Below are 20,480 nucleotides of genomic sequence, written 5' to 3' on the forward strand. Positions count from 1 at the left end.
CCTCACAACAGTTTAAGAAAAGAGCAGACAGATGGCATACCACCTTACATCAGCATAACTCATTCAGCTCCAGAGTGCAATAACACTCGGGAAAATATAGGTTAAAATCAGAGGCATAAAACAAAGATTCTGCAACCTGGGTGGTTGTAGTTGCTCTGTTTTTGCATCCCCTTTGAGTTGATGCTTGGGGCTCATGCTCTGGTGGCTCACCCGTAGTTACACTGCTGGATAAAACTATACTAGTATAAGAAACTTAACCTGTGGTAGCTATTTGCTCAAGAAAGCCAGGCTGCTGCTTGTTACCTCAGCAACTAATGGCAAAGCACTGTAACAGTACCTACTGCAAACGGAGGTGCTATTACAGCGCCTTGTCATTAGGCATCCCAGGAGAAGTGATCCCTGTATTCAGGTGGACTTTTTATTCATGTACAGAATAGATGGAAAGTACACAGGTATAAATGAATCATAGAAAACTAGGATTGGAAGGGACCTCATCTAGTCCAACCTCCTGCACAGAGCAGGACCATCTCCAACTAGATCATCACAGGCAAGACTTTGTCTAGCTGGGTCTTTAAAACCTCCAAGGATCGAAATTCCACAGCCTCTCTGGGTAGCCTGTCCCAGTGCTTTACTACCCTCCTAGTGAGAGAGGTTTTCCTAATATCTAACCTAAACTTCCCTTGCTGCAACTTGAGACAATTGTTCCTTGTTCTGTCATCTGGTACCATTGAGAACAGTCTAGCTCCATCCTCTTTGGAGCCCCATTTCAGGTAGTTGAAGGCTGCTGTCAAATCCCCTCTCAATCTTCTCTTCTTTAGACTAAATAGGCCCAGTTCCCTCAGCCTCTCTTCAGAAGTCATGTGCCCCAGACCCCTATTTTTGTTGCTATCTCATGGACTCTCTCCAGTTTGTCTACACCCTGTAGTGGGGGATCCAAGGTTGGACACAGTACTCCAGATGTGGCCTCACCAGTGCTGAATAGAGGGAAAGGAAGACTCACTTCCTTGATCTGCTGACAATGCTCCTACTAATGCAGCCCAGTATGCTGTTAGCTTTCTTTGCAACAAGGGAACATTGTTGGCTTATATTCCGCTTCTTGTCCACTGTTAACCCTTTTCTGCAGAGCTGCTGCTTAGCCAGCTGGTCCCCAGCCTGTACCTGTACTGGGTCGTGTGCCTAAGTCCTTATTTTCTGTCTTGCTAAACAGACCTTTAATATTGTTGAACTAGAACAATTATGCTAACCTGTCTTGAACTTATAATAGGCAAGGAAGATATGTTAATGGCAAGATAGACTGGATTAGATTAAGTTTCTTTTATTAGTCAACAACAAACTGTTGTTTAAACATTATTTCACCAGATGTCCTGGCTGTGATTGACAATTGCATGACTTGCAGACAGGATACTCAACTAGCTATCATTCACTTTTGCTAATTTAATAGAAAAGCAGCAGCACAAGCATAGACATGTACAATAAGCAATGGGGGTCATATTCTGTTCCACCTGTTGGGTATCTAATAAACTTGGTCACTATGCAGCAATATTCCACTCTGTTCAAGGCCATGAAGATCCATTAGAGCATATACATGTTTGACCGTTAGAGTGGAGCCACAAGAAAGTGCTGAGGAGAAAGAGGATCCACCCATATTTTGCACCAACTGTTTTTTAGAGATTTGATCAGGGTGGAATAGAATCGCACATAGGCATGTAAGTCTACTTATGTATCTAATAGGTGGGATAATATCTGTCCCCTACTGGTACAACAGCCACAGTCTAAGATGCACTAGAAGAAATGGAGGATGTTATAATGAACCAATTTCTTTTTTTTTTGTTCCTAGATATCCCTAATGAGCAAAGTTTTTTGGTTGTGTCAGTTATAGCAAATAGTGCGAAGTCTTTGAGATGACTATGAATGTCCACTGGGGACTAGGTTGAACAAACTCATTTTTACTTCTGATAAAACTCCAGAGCAAGCCTAGTTTCTAGAGATGCAGGGCTGCTAATGCATTTTCCAGGCCTGTGAGCTAGGCAGTGCCTGTTTAAAAGGCCACTCAAATTAAAGTCCCTGATTCTGTTGAAAAGATTCACCTCTTATTCCTACCGTTGCACCAAAGATTAATTTAAATGAATGGGGTTAGAGAGGGAGTTGTCAGTTCTTTCCCCGTTTTCTTACTCTACACTTTTGACAACCCTTTGTGCACAGTTAGTTTTATTGTTTCCTATGTGCAATGAGGTCACTTCCTGTTTTTCTTAAATGCGTATTTTTCATACTGTAGCTTGGAAGTGAAAAGGGTAAAAAAAGGATGTAAGGGGTGAGGAAAATGTGACTGCAAAAAAACAAAAGATGAGAAGATTTACATAAAGACACAGGAGCTAGAACTGTGAAAAATTAGTATGTGATATTGTAATTAAAGACGGTATCATTATGTCCATGCAGTAAATAATTGAATTCAGGATGTAGAGGGAACCACAATCAGATATTTCCTTGCTTTTTGAGTGTTTGACTTGGCAGCCTAAATCACATGCTGTTAATGTAGCTTTTGTTTGTATATTTCCTGGGCATTTTTAACGTGATAACTAGTTTCAGAGTAGAATGAAATCATAGGAAACCTGCCTTCTGAAATCTAAACTTAACAAGCTGGCAACATAGATTTTTAAATTACTGACTGCTGCACTTCAATGATTATTAATTTTCAGTACATACTTGATACAGAAGGATAAATTTACCTCTGTATTTGTGAGAATCTAGCTTTTTGTTCTTGTCATTTATTACTGCAGTTGGCATTCCTCCCTTCTGTCTCCCCATGACTCTACCAAAGCTCATTGTAATAATTACTAGCATTTATTTTGCTGTATTTCTTTAGCTTTATAAAGTATGAGGAAATGCTTCCTTTCAGGGACTGTTGGCATGTGTGGTGAAAGGTGACTGTTCATACTTTTGTCTGATTGTTCTGGTTTGTATTTTCAGTTCATGTATTGGATCTCAGGATCCTTACTGCGGCTGGGACATGGTGATGAAGAAATGCACAACCCTGGAAGAAAGTCTGAGTATGAGTCAGTGGGAGCAAAGTATCACTGCATGTCCTGTAAGTCCAAGAAAATCTGCTGATCTCTAAAAGTTATCTGGGTTCATGTGGATCTCACGAAAACAAGACTTTGTAAGATTTCTCAGGCTGAGAAAATTATTATACTCAAACCAAATTGCCCCAAGCGTTTCCACTCGTATCTGAACTGTGCACTTAGCTGTCTTTCTAGTTCTCAGCAAACTGATTTGCAGCAAGGACAGTAAACTGTTTGCAGTTTATACAAGGCAGTGAGCTATTTCCCCCCACTAAATGCTTTCCCACTTTGAAGATGAACATTCACAGAGACAAATTATACCAATATGATTTTCTTTCCAGATTTTTTCCCTTGCTTTGTACTTTAAAGGCAAATGTAATTGCCAGAGTCGAAATCTTTCCCTCTGGGGTTGTTATTGCTAATTTGAAAGTCCCATTAAAATTTTACAAAGTTCATAAACTGAAAAGGTGTTCTCCTTCCAGAGGCAGAGAAAGAATTGTGTAGGTGTTGAGATCACATCGACATAGTGGTAAATGAAAACTGATTTGAGCAAGCACAATATTAATATTTGATTGCTCACATTTTCTTTTTTTATAAGTATATTTCACACTAGCAAAGTTGATACACTCTTTTTAGTCTGACTTAAATGTTATATTAATATAATATTGGAAATATGGAACAAAATACAAAGCAGAGCATCATTTGTTTAACACACATGGAGCATCACTGGTATGGAAGGCTATGGGAGGGCACCTAGGGTGCCTGCCACTTTAAGAGCAGCAAACAGGCAGCAGCCAGATGCCTTATGAGGGCAGCCGTTTTGGCCCAGGGATATAAACTGGGCTGTAGTTTGTTGCAGGAAGGAAGGAAGAAACATCAGGCTGAGAGGTTGCTCCGTCCAGAGTCAGGAGGTAAGAGCAGGGGCTATGGGGAGGAGGTGACCCCTTGTCTTGGGTAAGACATAAAACTGCACCCTGCCAGAAGGGTGGTCTGGTGGGGCTCCTAGTGGGGTGGGAGCCCCGAGGAAATGCCAGGCCGGTTACCTCCCCAGTGAAAGGCGTGTCAGGGTGCCTTAATAACCCCAGCCCCAAATCCCTGGTGGTGTTCTAGCAGGGGGAGCCCAGGGCTCAGTTAAGGAGCCCTGAGGCAGAGCTCAGGCCAGAGGGACCTGGGGCTGCACCCAGGTGGCAGAGGAAAGCCTGGGGGTGCGAGTCAGACCTTGTGTGAGAGGGTTAATGAGTAGAGCGGCCCCGTGTGAGAGGGGCGTTGAGTAGAGTGGCCCCGTGAGTATGGGCGAGTGAAGAGGCCCAGTGGACACATAATGGCCTGGCGAGGGGCTAGGAGAGAAATAGATCTACAGTCCTACAATCGTTCAGTCAACGCTCAGGTTAGGGTAGTGGGAGATACCCAACAGACTGCGCCAGGGCTGACCAAGAAGAAGAGAGCTAAGCCCGAAGCCAGGTGAGGCCGAGCGGCATGTGTGGCCCCTGACAGAGGGCAGTATGAAAAAGGCTGGGTGAGAGCCAGTGGAGTGAGTGGGACCCCGGTGAGAGAGGGGTAGTGTGCGAGTGGTCCTCTGGGACTGTGGAAAGAGCTATAGCTGTGTGCCCAGGCTGGAGAATTAACATCTGTGAGTCATGGGACCCATGTAGGGGCAGTCAGAGCAGGTATTAGGCCTGGTCAGCAGGGCAGTAATGGATAGCCTCCCATCTTAGTAACAACTCTCATATTTTCCCATCAAGGCGTGGCAGACGAGTGAAGCAGGCGGTTACCCCAGGAGCAGGATGGCCAGCGAAGACCTGATGAGGAGGCCACCCTGTTACAATGGCCTACTAGAAAAACTAGTGTATATCTATGCCAAGCCATCAGTGCTGCTCTGGGTACCTGCTTTTGAGCACATCCCTCACTTCCACATTTGGTGTGTACAAGTGGAAATGAGTGGGTGGGAGGCATTCAAGAAGTGGCAACACTGGAAATGTAGAGTAGACATCATTTTTGAAGAGATGTCCCAGTGATTTTGCAGACCAGGGGCAAGATTCTGCTACCTTTTTTCACATTGCACAGTAGATTGTTACTCAAACCCATTACATTCAGTGAGATTTTCAAGGAGTCAGATATTATGTAACTTGAAGTTGGTAGAACAAAGCTCAAGATTAAATGGATAGCATACATATGGCAGACCCAGTGGAAGGAAGGACAGTTAAGGGAAAACTAAGGAAATGCGAAGTCTACTCTATGGAGGGAATAATTTACAAGAATTTAGATAGTGTCACTTTTTTTTTTTAAATCTGTTTTCTCTAGGCTGTATCTGAATACAACTTTGAAATCACAATAGCAAGAGTGCTAATTGTGGAAGCCAGGGGGTGGGGGGAAGAATAAAAGGAAAAAGGGTCAAAGGAAATAAGCTGTTTGAGGTGGATGAGTAGCTAAAATTGGTACAGAGTCCTGATTGGGAGAAGAACCACCAGGAGCAGTAACTATACTAACTGTGGAGGGATAGACAGGCGGAAAATGAGGGAAATGATAACTAGTATAGTCAGGGAGAGAGCTGTGCAAGTAGCCTGAATGTGCAAAAAAGGAGACTGACCTTAATATTCAGGCTTTAGTGGAGCAGTGTCACATGGCAGGAGCAGTGAGAGAGGAAGGTGATATTTAGCTGCAGTAATTTGAATAGGGGAGAAGGAGAGCAAAAAAGGAAGGGAGTTGTGATAGCAAAAATTAAAAATAATTGGTGCCTGAAGAAGGGTTTTAGCAGTAAAAACACAAAGGAGAAGTCAGATTTTATATGTGGTATAAGGAAAAAAAATGGAAATGATTTTTCAAGTACCTCCAAGTTGTGGGAGAGAAAATTCCAAATAGGACACAGGGTTGAGCATAGGGAACACATTTCAGTTGTTACTGAAAAAATGGGGAGAGGAGAAGAAGTTGGGAAACAGAAGATGAATAAATGGAGAAAATGTTAGCTTTGAATTTGTAGAACTGTCTGAGAAATCTTTCTTCCTACCTGATCATCACTCACAGCTGCACAAACTGGTTTCAGTACTCAGAGGCAAAGCATTCTAAGGCTCTCAGTGGGCACGTCTACGCGTGCCTCCATGGTGCAGTTGTTTAGTACTAGAGGTTCACTCATACATCAGTCCCATATTGGATTGGCACCGATATAGGAAAAATTGACAGTATTAAGAATCGGTTTTTTTGCCTGATATGGCCACTAAATGCACCATACATGCGCACAGGTGCAGCATGCACACAGCCAGAAGCACAGTTCAGTGGTTTGGAGTGCAGAATCTGTCTGGTGAGGATGTTGTGGGAGGTGTGTGGGGGGCTGGATCAAGGCGCCTGCAGTGAGGGAGACAGTGGGGCTGGGGCAGGCACTGCACAGCCAGGGCAGGTCACAGGACAGAGCTGTGAGGGGTTCATCTGGGGGGTGCTGGAGGGGGTGGGACGCAGCTCCCGCTGCTGCACGTACCCCAGGACACATGGGGGCATGTAGCCCCAGATCTGCACATGGGGCAGGGTGGAGTGGGGTGGGCTGCCACTGTGGACTGGGGGCAATGCTGGGCTTTTCCTGATACGGCCAATTTTGGGGTGTCTGACACCTCCCCCCGTAGTCTCCCTTTAAGCACTGCTGCTGCCTACCCCAAGCATAGCTTCCTGCTGGGAAGCGCCCAGTGCAGCCCTGGTCCCAGCCCGCAGTGGCAGCCCACCCCACCCCACCCCACATGTAGCTCCGGAGGCACACACCGCCCCCTGTGCCCTCTTGGGGTGCATGCAGGTCAGGAGCCGCCCCCCACCTGCAATCTCCAGATGAGCCGCTTGTAGCTCCTTCCCATGCCCCGCCTGAGCTGAGCAGTGCCTGCCCTTCACCGTGGGGCCCTCAGTCTGCCCCCCCACACCCCTTCCCTCCCTCCACCCCTTCCCCCACACCAGACTTACCAGTCCGTCACTGGTCTTCAAGCTGCCTAGTTGCATATCAGAATCAGATTGGTATTGGCTGAGATGACTCTAAAAATCAGCCATCGGCATTGGCCCCAAAAAATCTATCAGTGCACTCCTATTTAGTCCTTGCTAAAGTACTAAATGACAGTGCAATAACAGCCATAACTGTACCATCCCGGTGGAACATTTTTATTTTTAGCAGCTACATCACCATAATGACACGCTATAACAAGGTAACTCATTGCTATGGCAACATAGCATCGCCATTACCATTTGTACCTGCCACTGCTATATTGCCATAGCTATGAGCTACATCACAACACCAACATAGTGTCTCATGTAGATGTTCCCAGTAGTGATTTGACACTGCTCCCACACAAATTAGCCATTAATGTAAGTAGTTAGGCTGGCACTAAGCACTTTTGAAAATTCTGCTGTTTACCTAAACCTGTAGTGACCATCTTTAGGGGTTAAAAATGACTTGGAAATTTGCACTTCCCTCGTAATCAGCAGTTAGCACATTTGCACCATCTGCACACACATCTCTTAGGATTTTTTTACTGGAAAAAATACTGAAGGAAAGAGATTTGATTTCTATTTTGTGAATATTTTAAGCTTTTCTGTGGTGCAAAAGTAGAGGCATGTATTCTGAGCACCGTTCTCACACATTTTAAAATACTATTTAGTCCTCAGGTCTTTAGGCTTTTCCCCAGGATGTTCATTGTGCTGTATTAGGATGATTATTATTTGCTATGGATGTTTCTTGCAACTCCCACATTGCGCCGAACACTTTCCAAATCACAAAGAAAACCTAGTCTTCACCCCAAAGAAGTTGCAGTCTAAAAATAGACAAAAAATAAAGGCAAGAAATATAACTTACAGAGTGATCAAGGTGTTGCTCTGGGCATGGTTTTTCCTAAGGCTATGTACATCATTCCCACTTTATTCAACAGACTTGTCAGTATAAATCATGCAATTTCCCTGTAGGCATCATGGCAGAAGTGGGTCTTTAGGCCGATAGAGAAAGGGGAACAACCTTACAGACAAGCCCAGGAAGGACATTCCCTGCAAAGGTGGTGACATAGGAGAAAACAGAGAGGTGTATGTGAGAAGCTGAAAAATAGCTAGATAAATCTAGCATTGCTGGTGGGGCCAACAGAAATGGGAGGCGATATGGAACAAGACAAGGTCAGTTAAAAAGGGAAGGCAGAGTTTTAGAGGATTTTGAAGGATGCAATAAAAAGCCTTCACATGGTGTGATGGAAGAAGGAAAATCATAGGAGGGCTACAAAGAGAATGGTGAGATAACAAGAGTTGAGGGAAAGATGGGGAATAATGGTGTTTTATATGAACCACTGGTGAGCTCCAAGGACATTGGAGAGGCCAGTGAGGTTCAGTAGTTAAATGAGACTTGAGGATCACCTGAATGAGTTACAGCTGTAGAAATGGGAAAGGATGAATCCTAGAGATGCTGTAGAAGAAGAAGCAATATAGTATGGACCCAGCTTGAAAAAGTAGGGCCAGAAAGAGGAAATGGTCAGAATAGCTGCCAGGTTAAGAATTATATGATGGACTGGAGGATGATGTCTTAAACAGTAATGGAAGCAGAAGAAAGTGGAGACAATTTGAATGGAAAGGTAAGGCAGTTGATTTAGAGAATGTGAAATTTAAGCTAACAGCAAGATATCCCAGAGGAGACATCAGAGAAACAGACTGAGAAGCAGGATTGGATGCAAAGCATTTAGTCAGAAGAGACTATGTAGAGCAGTTTGTAAGCAGAGCAACTTTGAAGTAGTTGTTTATTAAAACTAGCTTGCTAGAGAAAGAAATGACCAGAGCATGTAGTAGAAGATAACAGTTATTTTGAGGTCCTTCCTTCCTTTTTGTGTCCTTGTTGTGACAAAGTATTTAGCAGAATTCATAGATTCAGTGGAATCTGACAGGGCCACATGATGAGTGTTTTTTTCCTATGGCCTCAAACTTGCAACCTCTGGGCTGTCAACTGTGTACCATAGTACCCATTCCACCCCAGCCCCGGTTATTTAGAGGTAAGGTGATGCATTTTAAAATTAATTGTTTTTGTACCTCATCTCAGTCACTCATAGCATTAGTAATAAAAGTGAGAAAACACACAGAGCCAACTGTCAAAGTCCTGCATATACTTTTATTCGTAAGATACACAATGCCTTGTTTAAGCTGGGCAACTTCATTGGTTTCAAATAAGAATTTTGTCCACTTGTGTCAGTGGTGAATTTGGTCAGTCAGTAATAGCAGGCATTATATATCTAATTGAAAATATGCTGCTGGAGGCGTATAAACTAAATAAAGAAAAAGTGGATTAAATTCAAGACACAGAGCATGTTACAGGTAGCTGCAACATGCTCAAACTTAGTCTGTCTTAAATACTAGGGATATAGATGAAACATTATAATAGATGCTATATAATTCTTCATTATACTCTCTGACACATGGTACAAATATGACTGCAGGATATCTGCAATTAACAGGGAGATGGAAAGACTAGCTGAAATGGTAAAAAAAAAAACATTATAAAAAGAATTGAAACAAGTTGTATTATTTATTTTAGTCATTTGCATGTATAAACTATATATCAACTCCCCTCTTCCATAAAAAAAGTAGTACAAATCAGTGAGTTACTCGCCTCTCATCCTTTACATTTTCACAGCAGAGGGGTTTTACAGCCTGTTAGAACCACATAAAAAGATGCTCTTCATGTCTCAGTTTCCACCACCTTACCCTGTTCCAAAGTACCCTGGTACTAGGCCTTGTGAAGTGGATAGAGTTTGCTTTGGATTTGGCCAATTCAGGGGACAGTGATTCGATTTGGTGATTCAAATCAGTGCTCTGAATTGATTCAGCCAAATGAGGGAGTGAAAAGTGCAATGATTAAGTTTGTAGATGATACCAAGCTGTGGGGACAAGTGGGCACATCAGAGGACAGGTCAAAAATTCAGGAAGATCTTGACAGGTTGGTCCTATGGGCTGAACAAAACTATATGACGTTCAACAGGGACAAATGCCAGGTCCTTCATCTGGGTAGGAAGAACCCTCACCATATCTATACAATGGGTGATAGTCCACTGGCTGGCACTGCATCCAAAAGGGACCTAGGGGTGTCAGTTGACCAGAGAATGAATATGAGCCACCAGTGTGACAAAGTTGCCAACAGAACAAATAGAACTCTGGCATGCATCAGCAGGTATGTTGCCAACAGATCCAGAGAGGTGTTCCTCCCCTTCTATTCAGTGCTCCTCCCCCTCTACACAGCTGGAGTACTGTGTCCAGTTCTGGGCACTGCACTTCAAGAAGGATGTGGACAAATTCGAAAGGGCGCAGGGAAGGGCCACCCACATGATTAAGGGCCTGGGGGACAGGCCCTATGAAGAGAGACTTCGGGATCTGGGTTTGTTCATCCTGAGCAAAACAAGGCTGAGAGGTGACTTGATAGCCACGTACAAATATGTCAAGGGAGAGAACACCAGGATCTAGGAGACTAGCTAGTCTAACCTGCAAAGCTTGAACTGATTTGGAGGTGGATAGACATTCCCTTTTCATCCCAGAAATGCAGTCACATGCCTGCAGTGGCTTAGTCTAGAAGCCAGGGGGCGCTAGAGCAGACCTCTCTTCCCTTCCACAGTGCTGAGCTGACCCTGGCAAGGCCCTGGCAGGACACTGATTAGGGAGGGGCTTAAACCCCCACCCTGCCTGCATCGTCCCAGGCTTTTCCATGCTTACTGTTCGAGGGGTGGGAGTGTTGCCAGCCCCCAGCCCCAGGCTAGCACTCTGAGGCAAAGGGAGGGTGTGCAGTGCATGCATCTGTTGATGATACTGAGCTTTTCAGTCTCTCTCCATCTGTAAACCTGGCAGTGCTTGAAACCAGCAGGGGAGCTGATAAAACCACAGTGTTATCAGCCCATCAGCAAATGAAAGTCTCTCCCATTAGTTCAAACGCTTCTTAAACAGTTTTTTCCAAGGAAGGAATGGAGGTACATTACCAGCTGACCTGTTGATTAGCTCCAAAAAGCCCTAAGCAGACACTGTTCTGTCTGCCTGTCCCAGTGAAATTGGAGACACACACAGACACCTCTCAGCATTAGCTAGCATACCACATGCTTAGGGTCAGTGGGGCTGGGACCCATGCTGTGGAAGATGAGAGGGGGGAATCCCTGCTTGAGCAGCAAGGGAAGCCAGGCAGACTCCCTGGGAGATCTCGTGAGGGAGGAAAGGGGCAGGGTCAGCCTGTTCTTCAGAGCAGAGTGCACAGCCCAGCCCAGCCCAGCCCAGGAAAACATCTGGGGTGTTGGGGAACTCTGGCTTAACTTAAACTGGACAGGGGTCTGGGAGAGACATTGCATAAACCAGTATGACCCAAATCAGTTGAGCCCGATACTCCGATACATTCAATCAAGTTTATCTTAAAACAGTTTCAGCCATTTTGAAACTGGTTTATGTGCACTGAACTTCTCTTCTATTACAGGTTTAAATCAGGTTCTGTTGCAAGTTTAAATCAGTTTCTGGTCACTTAAACCAGTTTATATGTAAAGTCTATCACTAGCCTCAATGGGCAGCAGTGAAGAAGTAGTGGTGTTTCATGGGCCCCCTCAACACATTACATCTATTGTGCAATTACCTGGTTAATTGCCTAATTAATTTAGGCTGGCTATGTAGGCAAATTAACTATAGTGTCTTAAAAATGTCCAATCGGCTATAATTGCTCAAAAATGTGTAATAACTTTATAGCTGGTTTCTATTCAGCTTTAATTTGCATGTGTAGCCTGTGCTGTGTGGCTTGGAGACCCCAGCAGCTGCAATCTCCACGCCATGGGGTGCACCATGTAGTCCTGTGCCTAGGAGACTGCAGCTGCTGTGATCTCCCAGCTGCAGAAGCACTCCAATGCTGCCCGGACTGAGATCCCAGAGCTGACAGGACTTAGCCCCAGCTGCATTCCACACAATCCCACCTCCTGCCATGCATTAGTGGCATGGTAGGAGGCACGATTGTGTGGACCATGCATTAGATCTCATTGTGGCTTTACCTGCACATGGAAAAGAAAGCAGCAGAGATGTTTTCACAGCCCTGACACTAATTGGGCTAGGAACATGTTATCTCTGATTTACCGACTACACGTTCTTCCAGCTAACGGCATAAAAGACTGAGCGCACTTGACAGTTAACAAGAAATATTTATTTCCTGTTTTGTGAAAAACAGCAGCACATATACAGTATTAGGGTGAGCAAAGAATGGTGAGTTATTTTCAATACACATCTCAGCAGTATTTTGAAATAATGAAGTGTAGCAATGTCAGTTACAGGTGGCAGAAAATAAGCCAGTATGTTCTGTAGGGTAATACTGTATGTGAATGATGAATCTTGAACAGTATAATTAATAAATAAATTATGGAACCTCTAGCAGAGTGGCAGGAGATTAGCTAGAAGCTAGCAATACAGTGAAAACATGCTGCCTGCGGTTATTTCATCTCTTATACCTTTAAATAATCAGTGAATGCATACTTTATTTCTCCCTTACCTCCATTTAAATATGAAGTCTGTTGCTCACATCAGTTAGCCAAAGAAGTCACCATTTTACATGACTCGCAGCAGCTCTATTAGTGTTGCTCATAGTCAGTCTATAAACAGATGTTAGGACATTCTGTTCTGATGCAATTCCTCCCTCAACACTTTTGACAAAATGCTTTATTTTTATTTTTTTTTAATTTGGGGGGAATGAATGTACTAGTTAGTTATAACCTTATCAGCAGTTATTACTTGATTGATGGTTAAAAGCTGAGCTTCAAACTATCCAAATCCATCTGCTCTCATGTCAAAAATTGGTCATCCCTCCTGTTTACAGCAGTAAATATATGAAAACATGCTTTTAGTGAAGGTGAAAATTAGTTCTTTCTTTAAAATGTGTGATTTTAAATGTTATCACACACAACTACAAATCTTTACAGTTCAGCATAGGTTTCACAATATCTTACATTGACCTATGCTTCTTCCACCTTTCAATCCAGGTTCCCATTTCTGGAAGCATACTTGCACATTATATTTCACATTTAGAACCTGGACTGTATAAAACAAAGTTTAGGAGAAATGGGAAATACGATCATGGAAGATAATTGACAAAATGGAGCTGCAATCCCTTTTGAATTAATGTTGATATTGTCTGAAAACAAACAAACAATACCCCAGGACTATTGCAATATTGTTTGTAGTCAGGGGCTATTGTTGCTTTTATTATAGTAACACCCAAATGCAGAAAGAGATGGTTCCTGCCAAGAAGGACCTTCAGTCACAAAGGGTACATTTCTCTTGAGATTAGCTCCATGTTATTGCTAAAGCATAGATGGTTGAAAGTCAGACTTCAAGAAGATGTAAAATTAAAGTTATATCCAGTTTTATGATCTCTCATAAGACTTGTCTTTCTGCCTCCTTCTTAAAAATTATATTCTTTTAATTCTAGACTCGGAATCTGACTGTGGATGGAAATTTTGGAATGTGGTCACCATGGAAACCCTGCACCCACACAGATGGGACCAGTATCGGCTCCTGCCTCTGCAGAACTCGGCTATGTGACAGCCCAGCTCCTCAGTGTGGAGGCTGGCAGTGTGACGGGCCCAGCATGGAGATTGCCAATTGCTCCAGGTACATCCCAGAATTGCAAGACACAAGCAGACCTTCAGTGGTGGATGTTTAATATGAATTAAAAATCAAACACATTTTAATTTATACAGAATTTAATCTACATTGCTATTACAACCTGTCGACCACCTTCCCATTCTCTTCTTAGGAAACTTTTTGTAATGATAAGCAGTGACTTGGGTCCAGCTTTCAGGATTTGTCAGCACAGAGGTTAGAAAGAAATCCATTTTGATCTTTGATTCCAAGAAGCTACAGCCCATAGTACTGTTGCCTCAACCACACATCTGGGATGCATAACTGCCAGCCCTGGTGATATAGAACAAGAGATGAGTAGGGAAAATACTTCTCTGCAGCGGGGAAAGTATATGTCAACTCTACCCAGTACTAGCACCATAGCATTCAGATCTGTGACCCAGACAATCTGCTTTGCTGCAACTTCTTTTCCTGTCCTCAGCATGCACATACCTGAACACATCCAGCTACAGAAGATGAGAGCATATTATTTTTCAGCTTGAGTTCAGACACAGAGTGTTTGTTTATTCTGAAGTCCTTTGGACAAGTTAGAGGCTGTGGGATTGGCAGGCATGGGCTGGCAACTGGTGAAGGAGAAAAAATGGGCCTAATTTGATCTCGAGCTCATGTATCAAGCATTGTTTGCACCTATGACTGTCAAGATGAAACTTGTCAAAGGGTCTGTTCTGTTCATTTTCAGTGAATCTTTTTGTCATTTTCCTCTGCTTCACCACTTACTCTGAACAGGGAGGAAATATTTATCTTCCAAAGTATCTTGTGATATTTTTGCACTGAATCAGAAGTAAAAGTTATTAGCTTGCCTTCAATCAAACACCAAATGATTCAGAGAGATATGAGATGTGGTGATGAATCCAAGTGTAAGCAGTAAAGGAAAATCAATATGCTACTTAACAGCGACATCAGAGTAGGGAAATATGAGAAGTGTTGAAGATGCAGATGCTGTGTGATGCTAACCAGTTGTCTGCTGTTATTAGTCGTCTGCTGGACAACTATGCATTTGGGGACTTGGAGCGGAGTTGAAAGCTTGTTCAGATTTTCAGTTCAGAAGTCCCATTAATTTGAATATCTCAGAAAATCAGGTCAGTAATACCGATCTTCAGAGAAATCAACCCTTTTATCTAAATCCAAATGTGGTAGCAATGAAAACTAATTTTTTCAGTAACCAGTTTCCCGGATTGTTACATTCTGTATCTGTTGAAACAAAGGAAGATAACAAACCAAAATTTGTAACCTTAGTAAAAGTTTTAACTACAGCATTTTTAACCAACTTCTGAAGCAATTTAACAAGTATAACATCTTGCTGATTACTTGAATTAGTTAAATTTTAAAATATTTTAATTGTGGTCCAGTAGAGGAGGACAGCTTTTTTTTCTTTTTATTTGAACCTTAATATTCCTAAAAAACATGATGAAACCTCAAGAACATAACATACTGCATTAGATTTTTCTTGGAATTCATAGTGTTTTGTTAGTAAGACTCTTCAGATATAACGTTCACCAGTTAACCAACACAAAAGTCTAGGAACTGTTGTAGCTGGGTTTTTGGTTGTGGCGATGTGAATCTAAGGACACAGGCAGGCAAGGTTGTTTGTGTAAATATGCCTTTTATTAAACCAACTGAGTATTTGGAAACAAGTTCTTAGCAAGCTTTCAGGCACAGTCACCCTTCATCAGGCATAGGGGGAAGAAAATGTTTAGCTTTTATCATTCCTTGGAGTCTCAGACCAGCAGAGTCCCTGTGCCTGACAAAGGGTGACTGTGTCTGAAAGCTTGCTAAGAACTTTTTTCCAGCTCCTTAGTTGGTCTCATAAAAGATATCACATCTATCCAAAAAACCTTGCCCAGAACTGTTGTAGTGCACTGATTCATTTGCTTCAGGTGGAGTTTGAAATTCCTTTCCAGAGATTTGGCATGATGCTTTTTGTGATGAAGTCAAGTTTGTATTGACTTTAATGGAAACATAACCCTGCCTTCTAGTGATTTACAAGAATAAGGTATCCATATTGATTCTGTTAGCTTTCAGCAACTTTTGGCACATTACACCCATGGTATTGTTACTTTGCCTGAGGATCTTGTGGAAGTTGGAAGCTGATGTAACTGATTCATATTAAATCTCTGAGTTCTCCTGGAAATTGAACTTTTTTCTAATCTTGTTTTAGTTTTTTGTCATTTTCTTTTCAGAAAAGGAGGGAAAGTGAATATGAAACTTTAATCTCGCCTAAATACACAAAGGCCACATCTACACAGAATGCACACTCATTACTGTACAGTCATTTAGTAATTATTATGATCAAGTACTAAATGACTGTGCCGTAACCTGAGTTACTACACAGTAGCACTGATCAGTGGCTTTTTTGTGATGCTCCTGTGTAATAATTCTGAGACTACTGCACAGTAGTGTCATGTCACAGGCTCTGCCATGCAGCATTACTGCACAGTAGTCTCAGGCTACTGTGTAGTCAGCGTCTCGTGTAGACATGGTCATTGTAAATAATATGAAATCTTTAAACTATTTAGGAAAATACACAATTTTTAAAATTCTCTCCCTAAAGCTTGATGTGGGAATTTTAATCTTAAAATTGTCCAGAAATTACAGCGTGACTGTATCTTCCTGAGATGCAAAATGAACCTAATAGATATATGAGCCTGTTATATATATGGATATACATATACATATATATTTGTGTGTGTGTGTGTATTCCCCTCTCTCTCTCTCTTCCCTACATAATTCCTGAAAGAGAGAGAGATAAAAGTATACACACATACAAACACAGAGAAATGTAACAGGAAATTATATAGGATGTGTGTATGTATATAAAATTCCTGTTATATTCCCCCGTCTCTCTCTCTCTCTTTATATTTATATATATATATATATATATATATATATAACACACATACAAATATAATTTCCTTATATATATAGGTATAGATTGTATCTATATGTATATCAAATATAGTTTCCTGAGAAAGAGAGAGAATATAGATTTATCTATATATAGCAATATAGAGAGATCTATTATACACACACACACACACACACACACACACATACACACAAATATAAACACACACACACAAATATAAATACACACAAATATTGTTTCCTAATCCACACACACACAAATATAGTTTCCTAATTTTTATACACACATGCGCGCACACACACACACACACACACACATAGAGAGAGAGAGAGGGATAGATAGATAGATTTATATCTATACACACACCTGTGTGTGTGTGTGTGTAGATATAAATACACACACATATACAGATATGTGTGTGTGTGTGTGTGTGTGAGTGTATTCCCTAATATAGCTATATCTAAATATAGTTATATTAGGAAATAATACACACACACACACACACAGAAACTATATTTAATTTTATAAAAAATATACAATAAGCCTTTATGCTGAAGATAATTAAAAATGAAAATGCAAATTTTTTTATTGAATTGGTTTTTATTACTTTTTAAGCATAACATATTGCTTCAGCCTTAATGTTTATCAGACATGGCCTACATCCAGTGAAGATTGTTAATAAGAGGTAAATGCTATAGCTTAGGCTATACAAAAATATTTTAAGCCCAAATAGAATAATAATAATAATAATACATGGACCCAGTGAAGTTGAGATTCATCTCTTGAAGTATTTGTAGTGAAGCATTTCTAAACTTGTCTTGATTCAAATCTTTTTCCACAATCAGAGAATGAGTTTTATGGATTCTATATCTGTTAGGTTGTTGTCCAACAGGCCCATTTTAATAGCAGTATCCACAAGGCATGGAAAAGGGAAGCATCAGAGAAACTCATTGTTTTTTCTCATCTACTCCTTAGAAAGCTTAACTCGAAGTGGTACAAGCAGTCCCAACCTTTGCACATATATTAATGGATCGAATTCAGCTCTTAGTGAACACCCATACAGTCGTACGCTTTCTATAACAGCTGACAGAACCGTAGCTTCTTATTCCAGAAATGGAGGATGGACTCCATGGACTTCCTGGTCACCCTGCAGCACCACCTGTGGAATCGGCTTTCAGGTCCGTCAGCGTTCCTGCAGCAATCCAACGCCCCGGCATGGGGGTCGCGTGTGCGTGGGACAGAACCGTGAGGAGAGGTGAGTTGCTTTTTCTCTACTGCTTGTATTAGTTTCTTCCACTTAGATTTGTTTACAAGTTATATTTTCTCCTTTGCCTGCCTTGTGTCCTTACTCTTTTTTGTAATTGCTGCTAGCACATTACAACACCATTACTATTAGCAGAGACCTAGGACTATAGCAGCACTTCTAACTTTTACTTAACCAAGTCCTTCCTAAAGCAGCTAAGCTTCTAGCAGTGCCAGTCAACTGTTTGTGCTGAGGCTATCCTCTCTGGTAGCCTATGAGACCCTGAAAATTGATTTTACTGGAAAATTGATTGCACTAAGTATGAACTGTAACTTGACCTGACACAAAACCTGCTATTCAGAATAAAATATATAGTAAGGTCAAAGCACTGTATTACTGGTGTGCTGAGTTCAATTTTTTTTCTCTCTTATATAAATTAAGCATCTTTACTGCACTTGGGAAAGTTTCAAGGACTCTGATGTGTTCAATTAAAAAATACCATCCTACAATCAAATATATATTTAGTGACACTTCACAGTAGCCAAACTTGACTGTATATATATTAACCTATCCATAGATCAAGTCAGCATTTTAAATCAGACTGTGATTTCACAGTTTGTTGCTTCACATAGCATTTTGTCACCCAATCTCCAAATGTACAGTTTTTGATTCCATAGTATATGCACCCAAGAGACTCTGATTTATGATTATCTGCCCAGCATAGAAATGAAACATTTCTTTTTATATTCATAAAAAAAATAGACAAGTGACTGCATTGAAATGTATTATCATGTTTCCAGGGGCATCCTGTCAGCTGCAAAAGAATTAGCAAACAGTAGCACAATCATATGACAGTGTTAGCATTCTGAGTACCTGGGCCATCAGTTCTAAGAAATGTATACGGATCTCTTTTCTCCTTGATACACACTTATAATTTACTTTAGTGTTCCTGCAAAGTACATTCACACGACCAGTGGAGAAGAGATCACACAATATTAAACAGCAGGTACTTTTATATTGCCTGCACATCAAGACAGGAGTCATCTCTACTTTCTTTTCACCATGTCTAGTACTTTTAAGATAGCTTTCAATAAGAGTGATAATGAGAAAAATTTCAATGACATAATGTTGCTCTGCAACTTTTGGGGGTTTCAGTCGTGCATTTTTACCATTGTTTGGTCATAATGACCAAGATTTTGATTGGCTATAGAACACAGGCAATAGGTCAGGCAAAAAAAAAGCTTCCCCCATCTAAAATCTACTTCTGGAAGTGGAGTTATGACTGAAGCCTCACAACTGTCCTTCAGCAGTTACCATGTTTCTAGACCTGAGAGGTCAGCAAGATACAAGGCAGGCTCTGAGTGGGTATTCTTCAAAAAGGAGTTTCATTTGAATAAAATGGCCATGATACATTTTGGTATTTATTGTTCATTTTCACGTGTTAATTGTAATATGATTAGAGGAGTAACAAAGAGATGTAATGAATGAATAGTCAGAGATCAGGAAAACATTAAGGATTTCTCTCCTCAAATCTAAAATAAAATGTCCACTGTCAAGACAATGAATACCTCCCCAAAAGTACCCGTGACATGGGCAAGGATACATAGAGTGACTTGAGACCATTAAAAATAAAGCACGAGGGATTAACCAATAGTTGTACTTAATTGTTCTGGAGGAACAAAACAATGAAGTTTCTCAATTACTTAAAAATGTATAACCTGATTCATAAAGCTGCCCTTCTAAAGAACTTCAGTACTCTAACTGTGACTTCTTATAGTAATTTTGGGGCAAGAAAAATTAGCTGAGGAAATCATTATGTAGTTATAATCTTTCTTGAAAAGCACACTATACTGGTGCTAACACCATAGTTTTATATGAGTAAAATTGTTTCTCTGACCCTTGAAGTTTCACAGAATGGTCAGAATGGAGAATAGAGGAAAACTAGGGAATATACTGAGGCATGACCTCTGGGATAAAATCCGTGGGGAACACGGCACAGGGGATACGACGGTGAGAGTCTACTACAGACCCCCCCCACCCAAAGTCAAGAGCTTGACCAGGAGTTTGCCCAGGAATTGGCTGAGGCCACGTGCTCCAGGACCATGGTTGTCATGGGTGACTTCAATTACCCAGACATCTTGTGGGAGGATCACTCAGCAAAATCTGAGTGGTCGCAAAGCTTCCTCTCCTGCGTGGATGACCTCTACCTGACTCGAGAAGTCTATGGGCCAATGAGAGGTAAAGCACTGCTCGACCTGGTACTGGCTACTGGAGATAACCTAATCGACGACCTAGTGATCGATGGGAAGCTAGATGACAGCAACCACGAGCTGATCACCTTCACCATCCGCTGTAAAACTGGCAAGTCAGTCAGCAACACTGAAGTCCTTGACTTCAGGAAAGCCGACTTTGACAAGCTCAGGAGGCTTGTCAGAGAGGCCCTAAGGGACCATGACCCCAGGGGGAGGGGAGTTCAGGAAGAGTGGTTGCTCCTCAAGGGAGTAATCCTCAGTGCACAAGTTAATTATATTCCATCTCAGAGGAAAGGAAGCAAGAGGGCACAGCAGCCCCCCTGGCTCTCCAGGGATCTAGCAGACCTCCTGAGCCTAAAAAGAAATGCCTACAAAGGATGGAGGATGGGATTCACCTCCAAGGAGGAATATTCTGCACTGGTCTG

At 41.7% G+C, this 20,480-nt stretch overlaps 1 protein-coding gene across 3 annotated transcripts in view; it reads left to right on the plus strand.

Annotated features, from left to right (window-relative positions):
* Positions 1 to 20,480, plus strand: part of SEMA5A (semaphorin 5A) — a 593,698-nt gene that overhangs the window by 443,817 nt on the left and 129,401 nt on the right. For all 3 annotated transcript variants that reach the window (XM_006015687.3, XM_025205600.1, XM_025205596.1), the window contains 3 exons: positions 2,968 to 3,085; positions 13,483 to 13,664; positions 17,672 to 17,815. In XM_006015687.3, coding sequence (XP_006015749.1) covers positions 2,968 to 3,085; positions 13,483 to 13,664; positions 17,672 to 17,815 — 444 coding nt within the window. The remainder of the gene's footprint in view (positions 1 to 2,967; positions 3,086 to 13,482; positions 13,665 to 17,671; positions 17,816 to 20,480) is intronic.

This window comes from Alligator sinensis, unplaced genomic scaffold, assembly GCF_000455745.1.
Source record: "Alligator sinensis unplaced genomic scaffold, ASM45574v1 scaffold126_1, whole genome shotgun sequence".
Taxonomy (NCBI): Eukaryota; Metazoa; Chordata; order Crocodylia; family Alligatoridae; genus Alligator; species Alligator sinensis.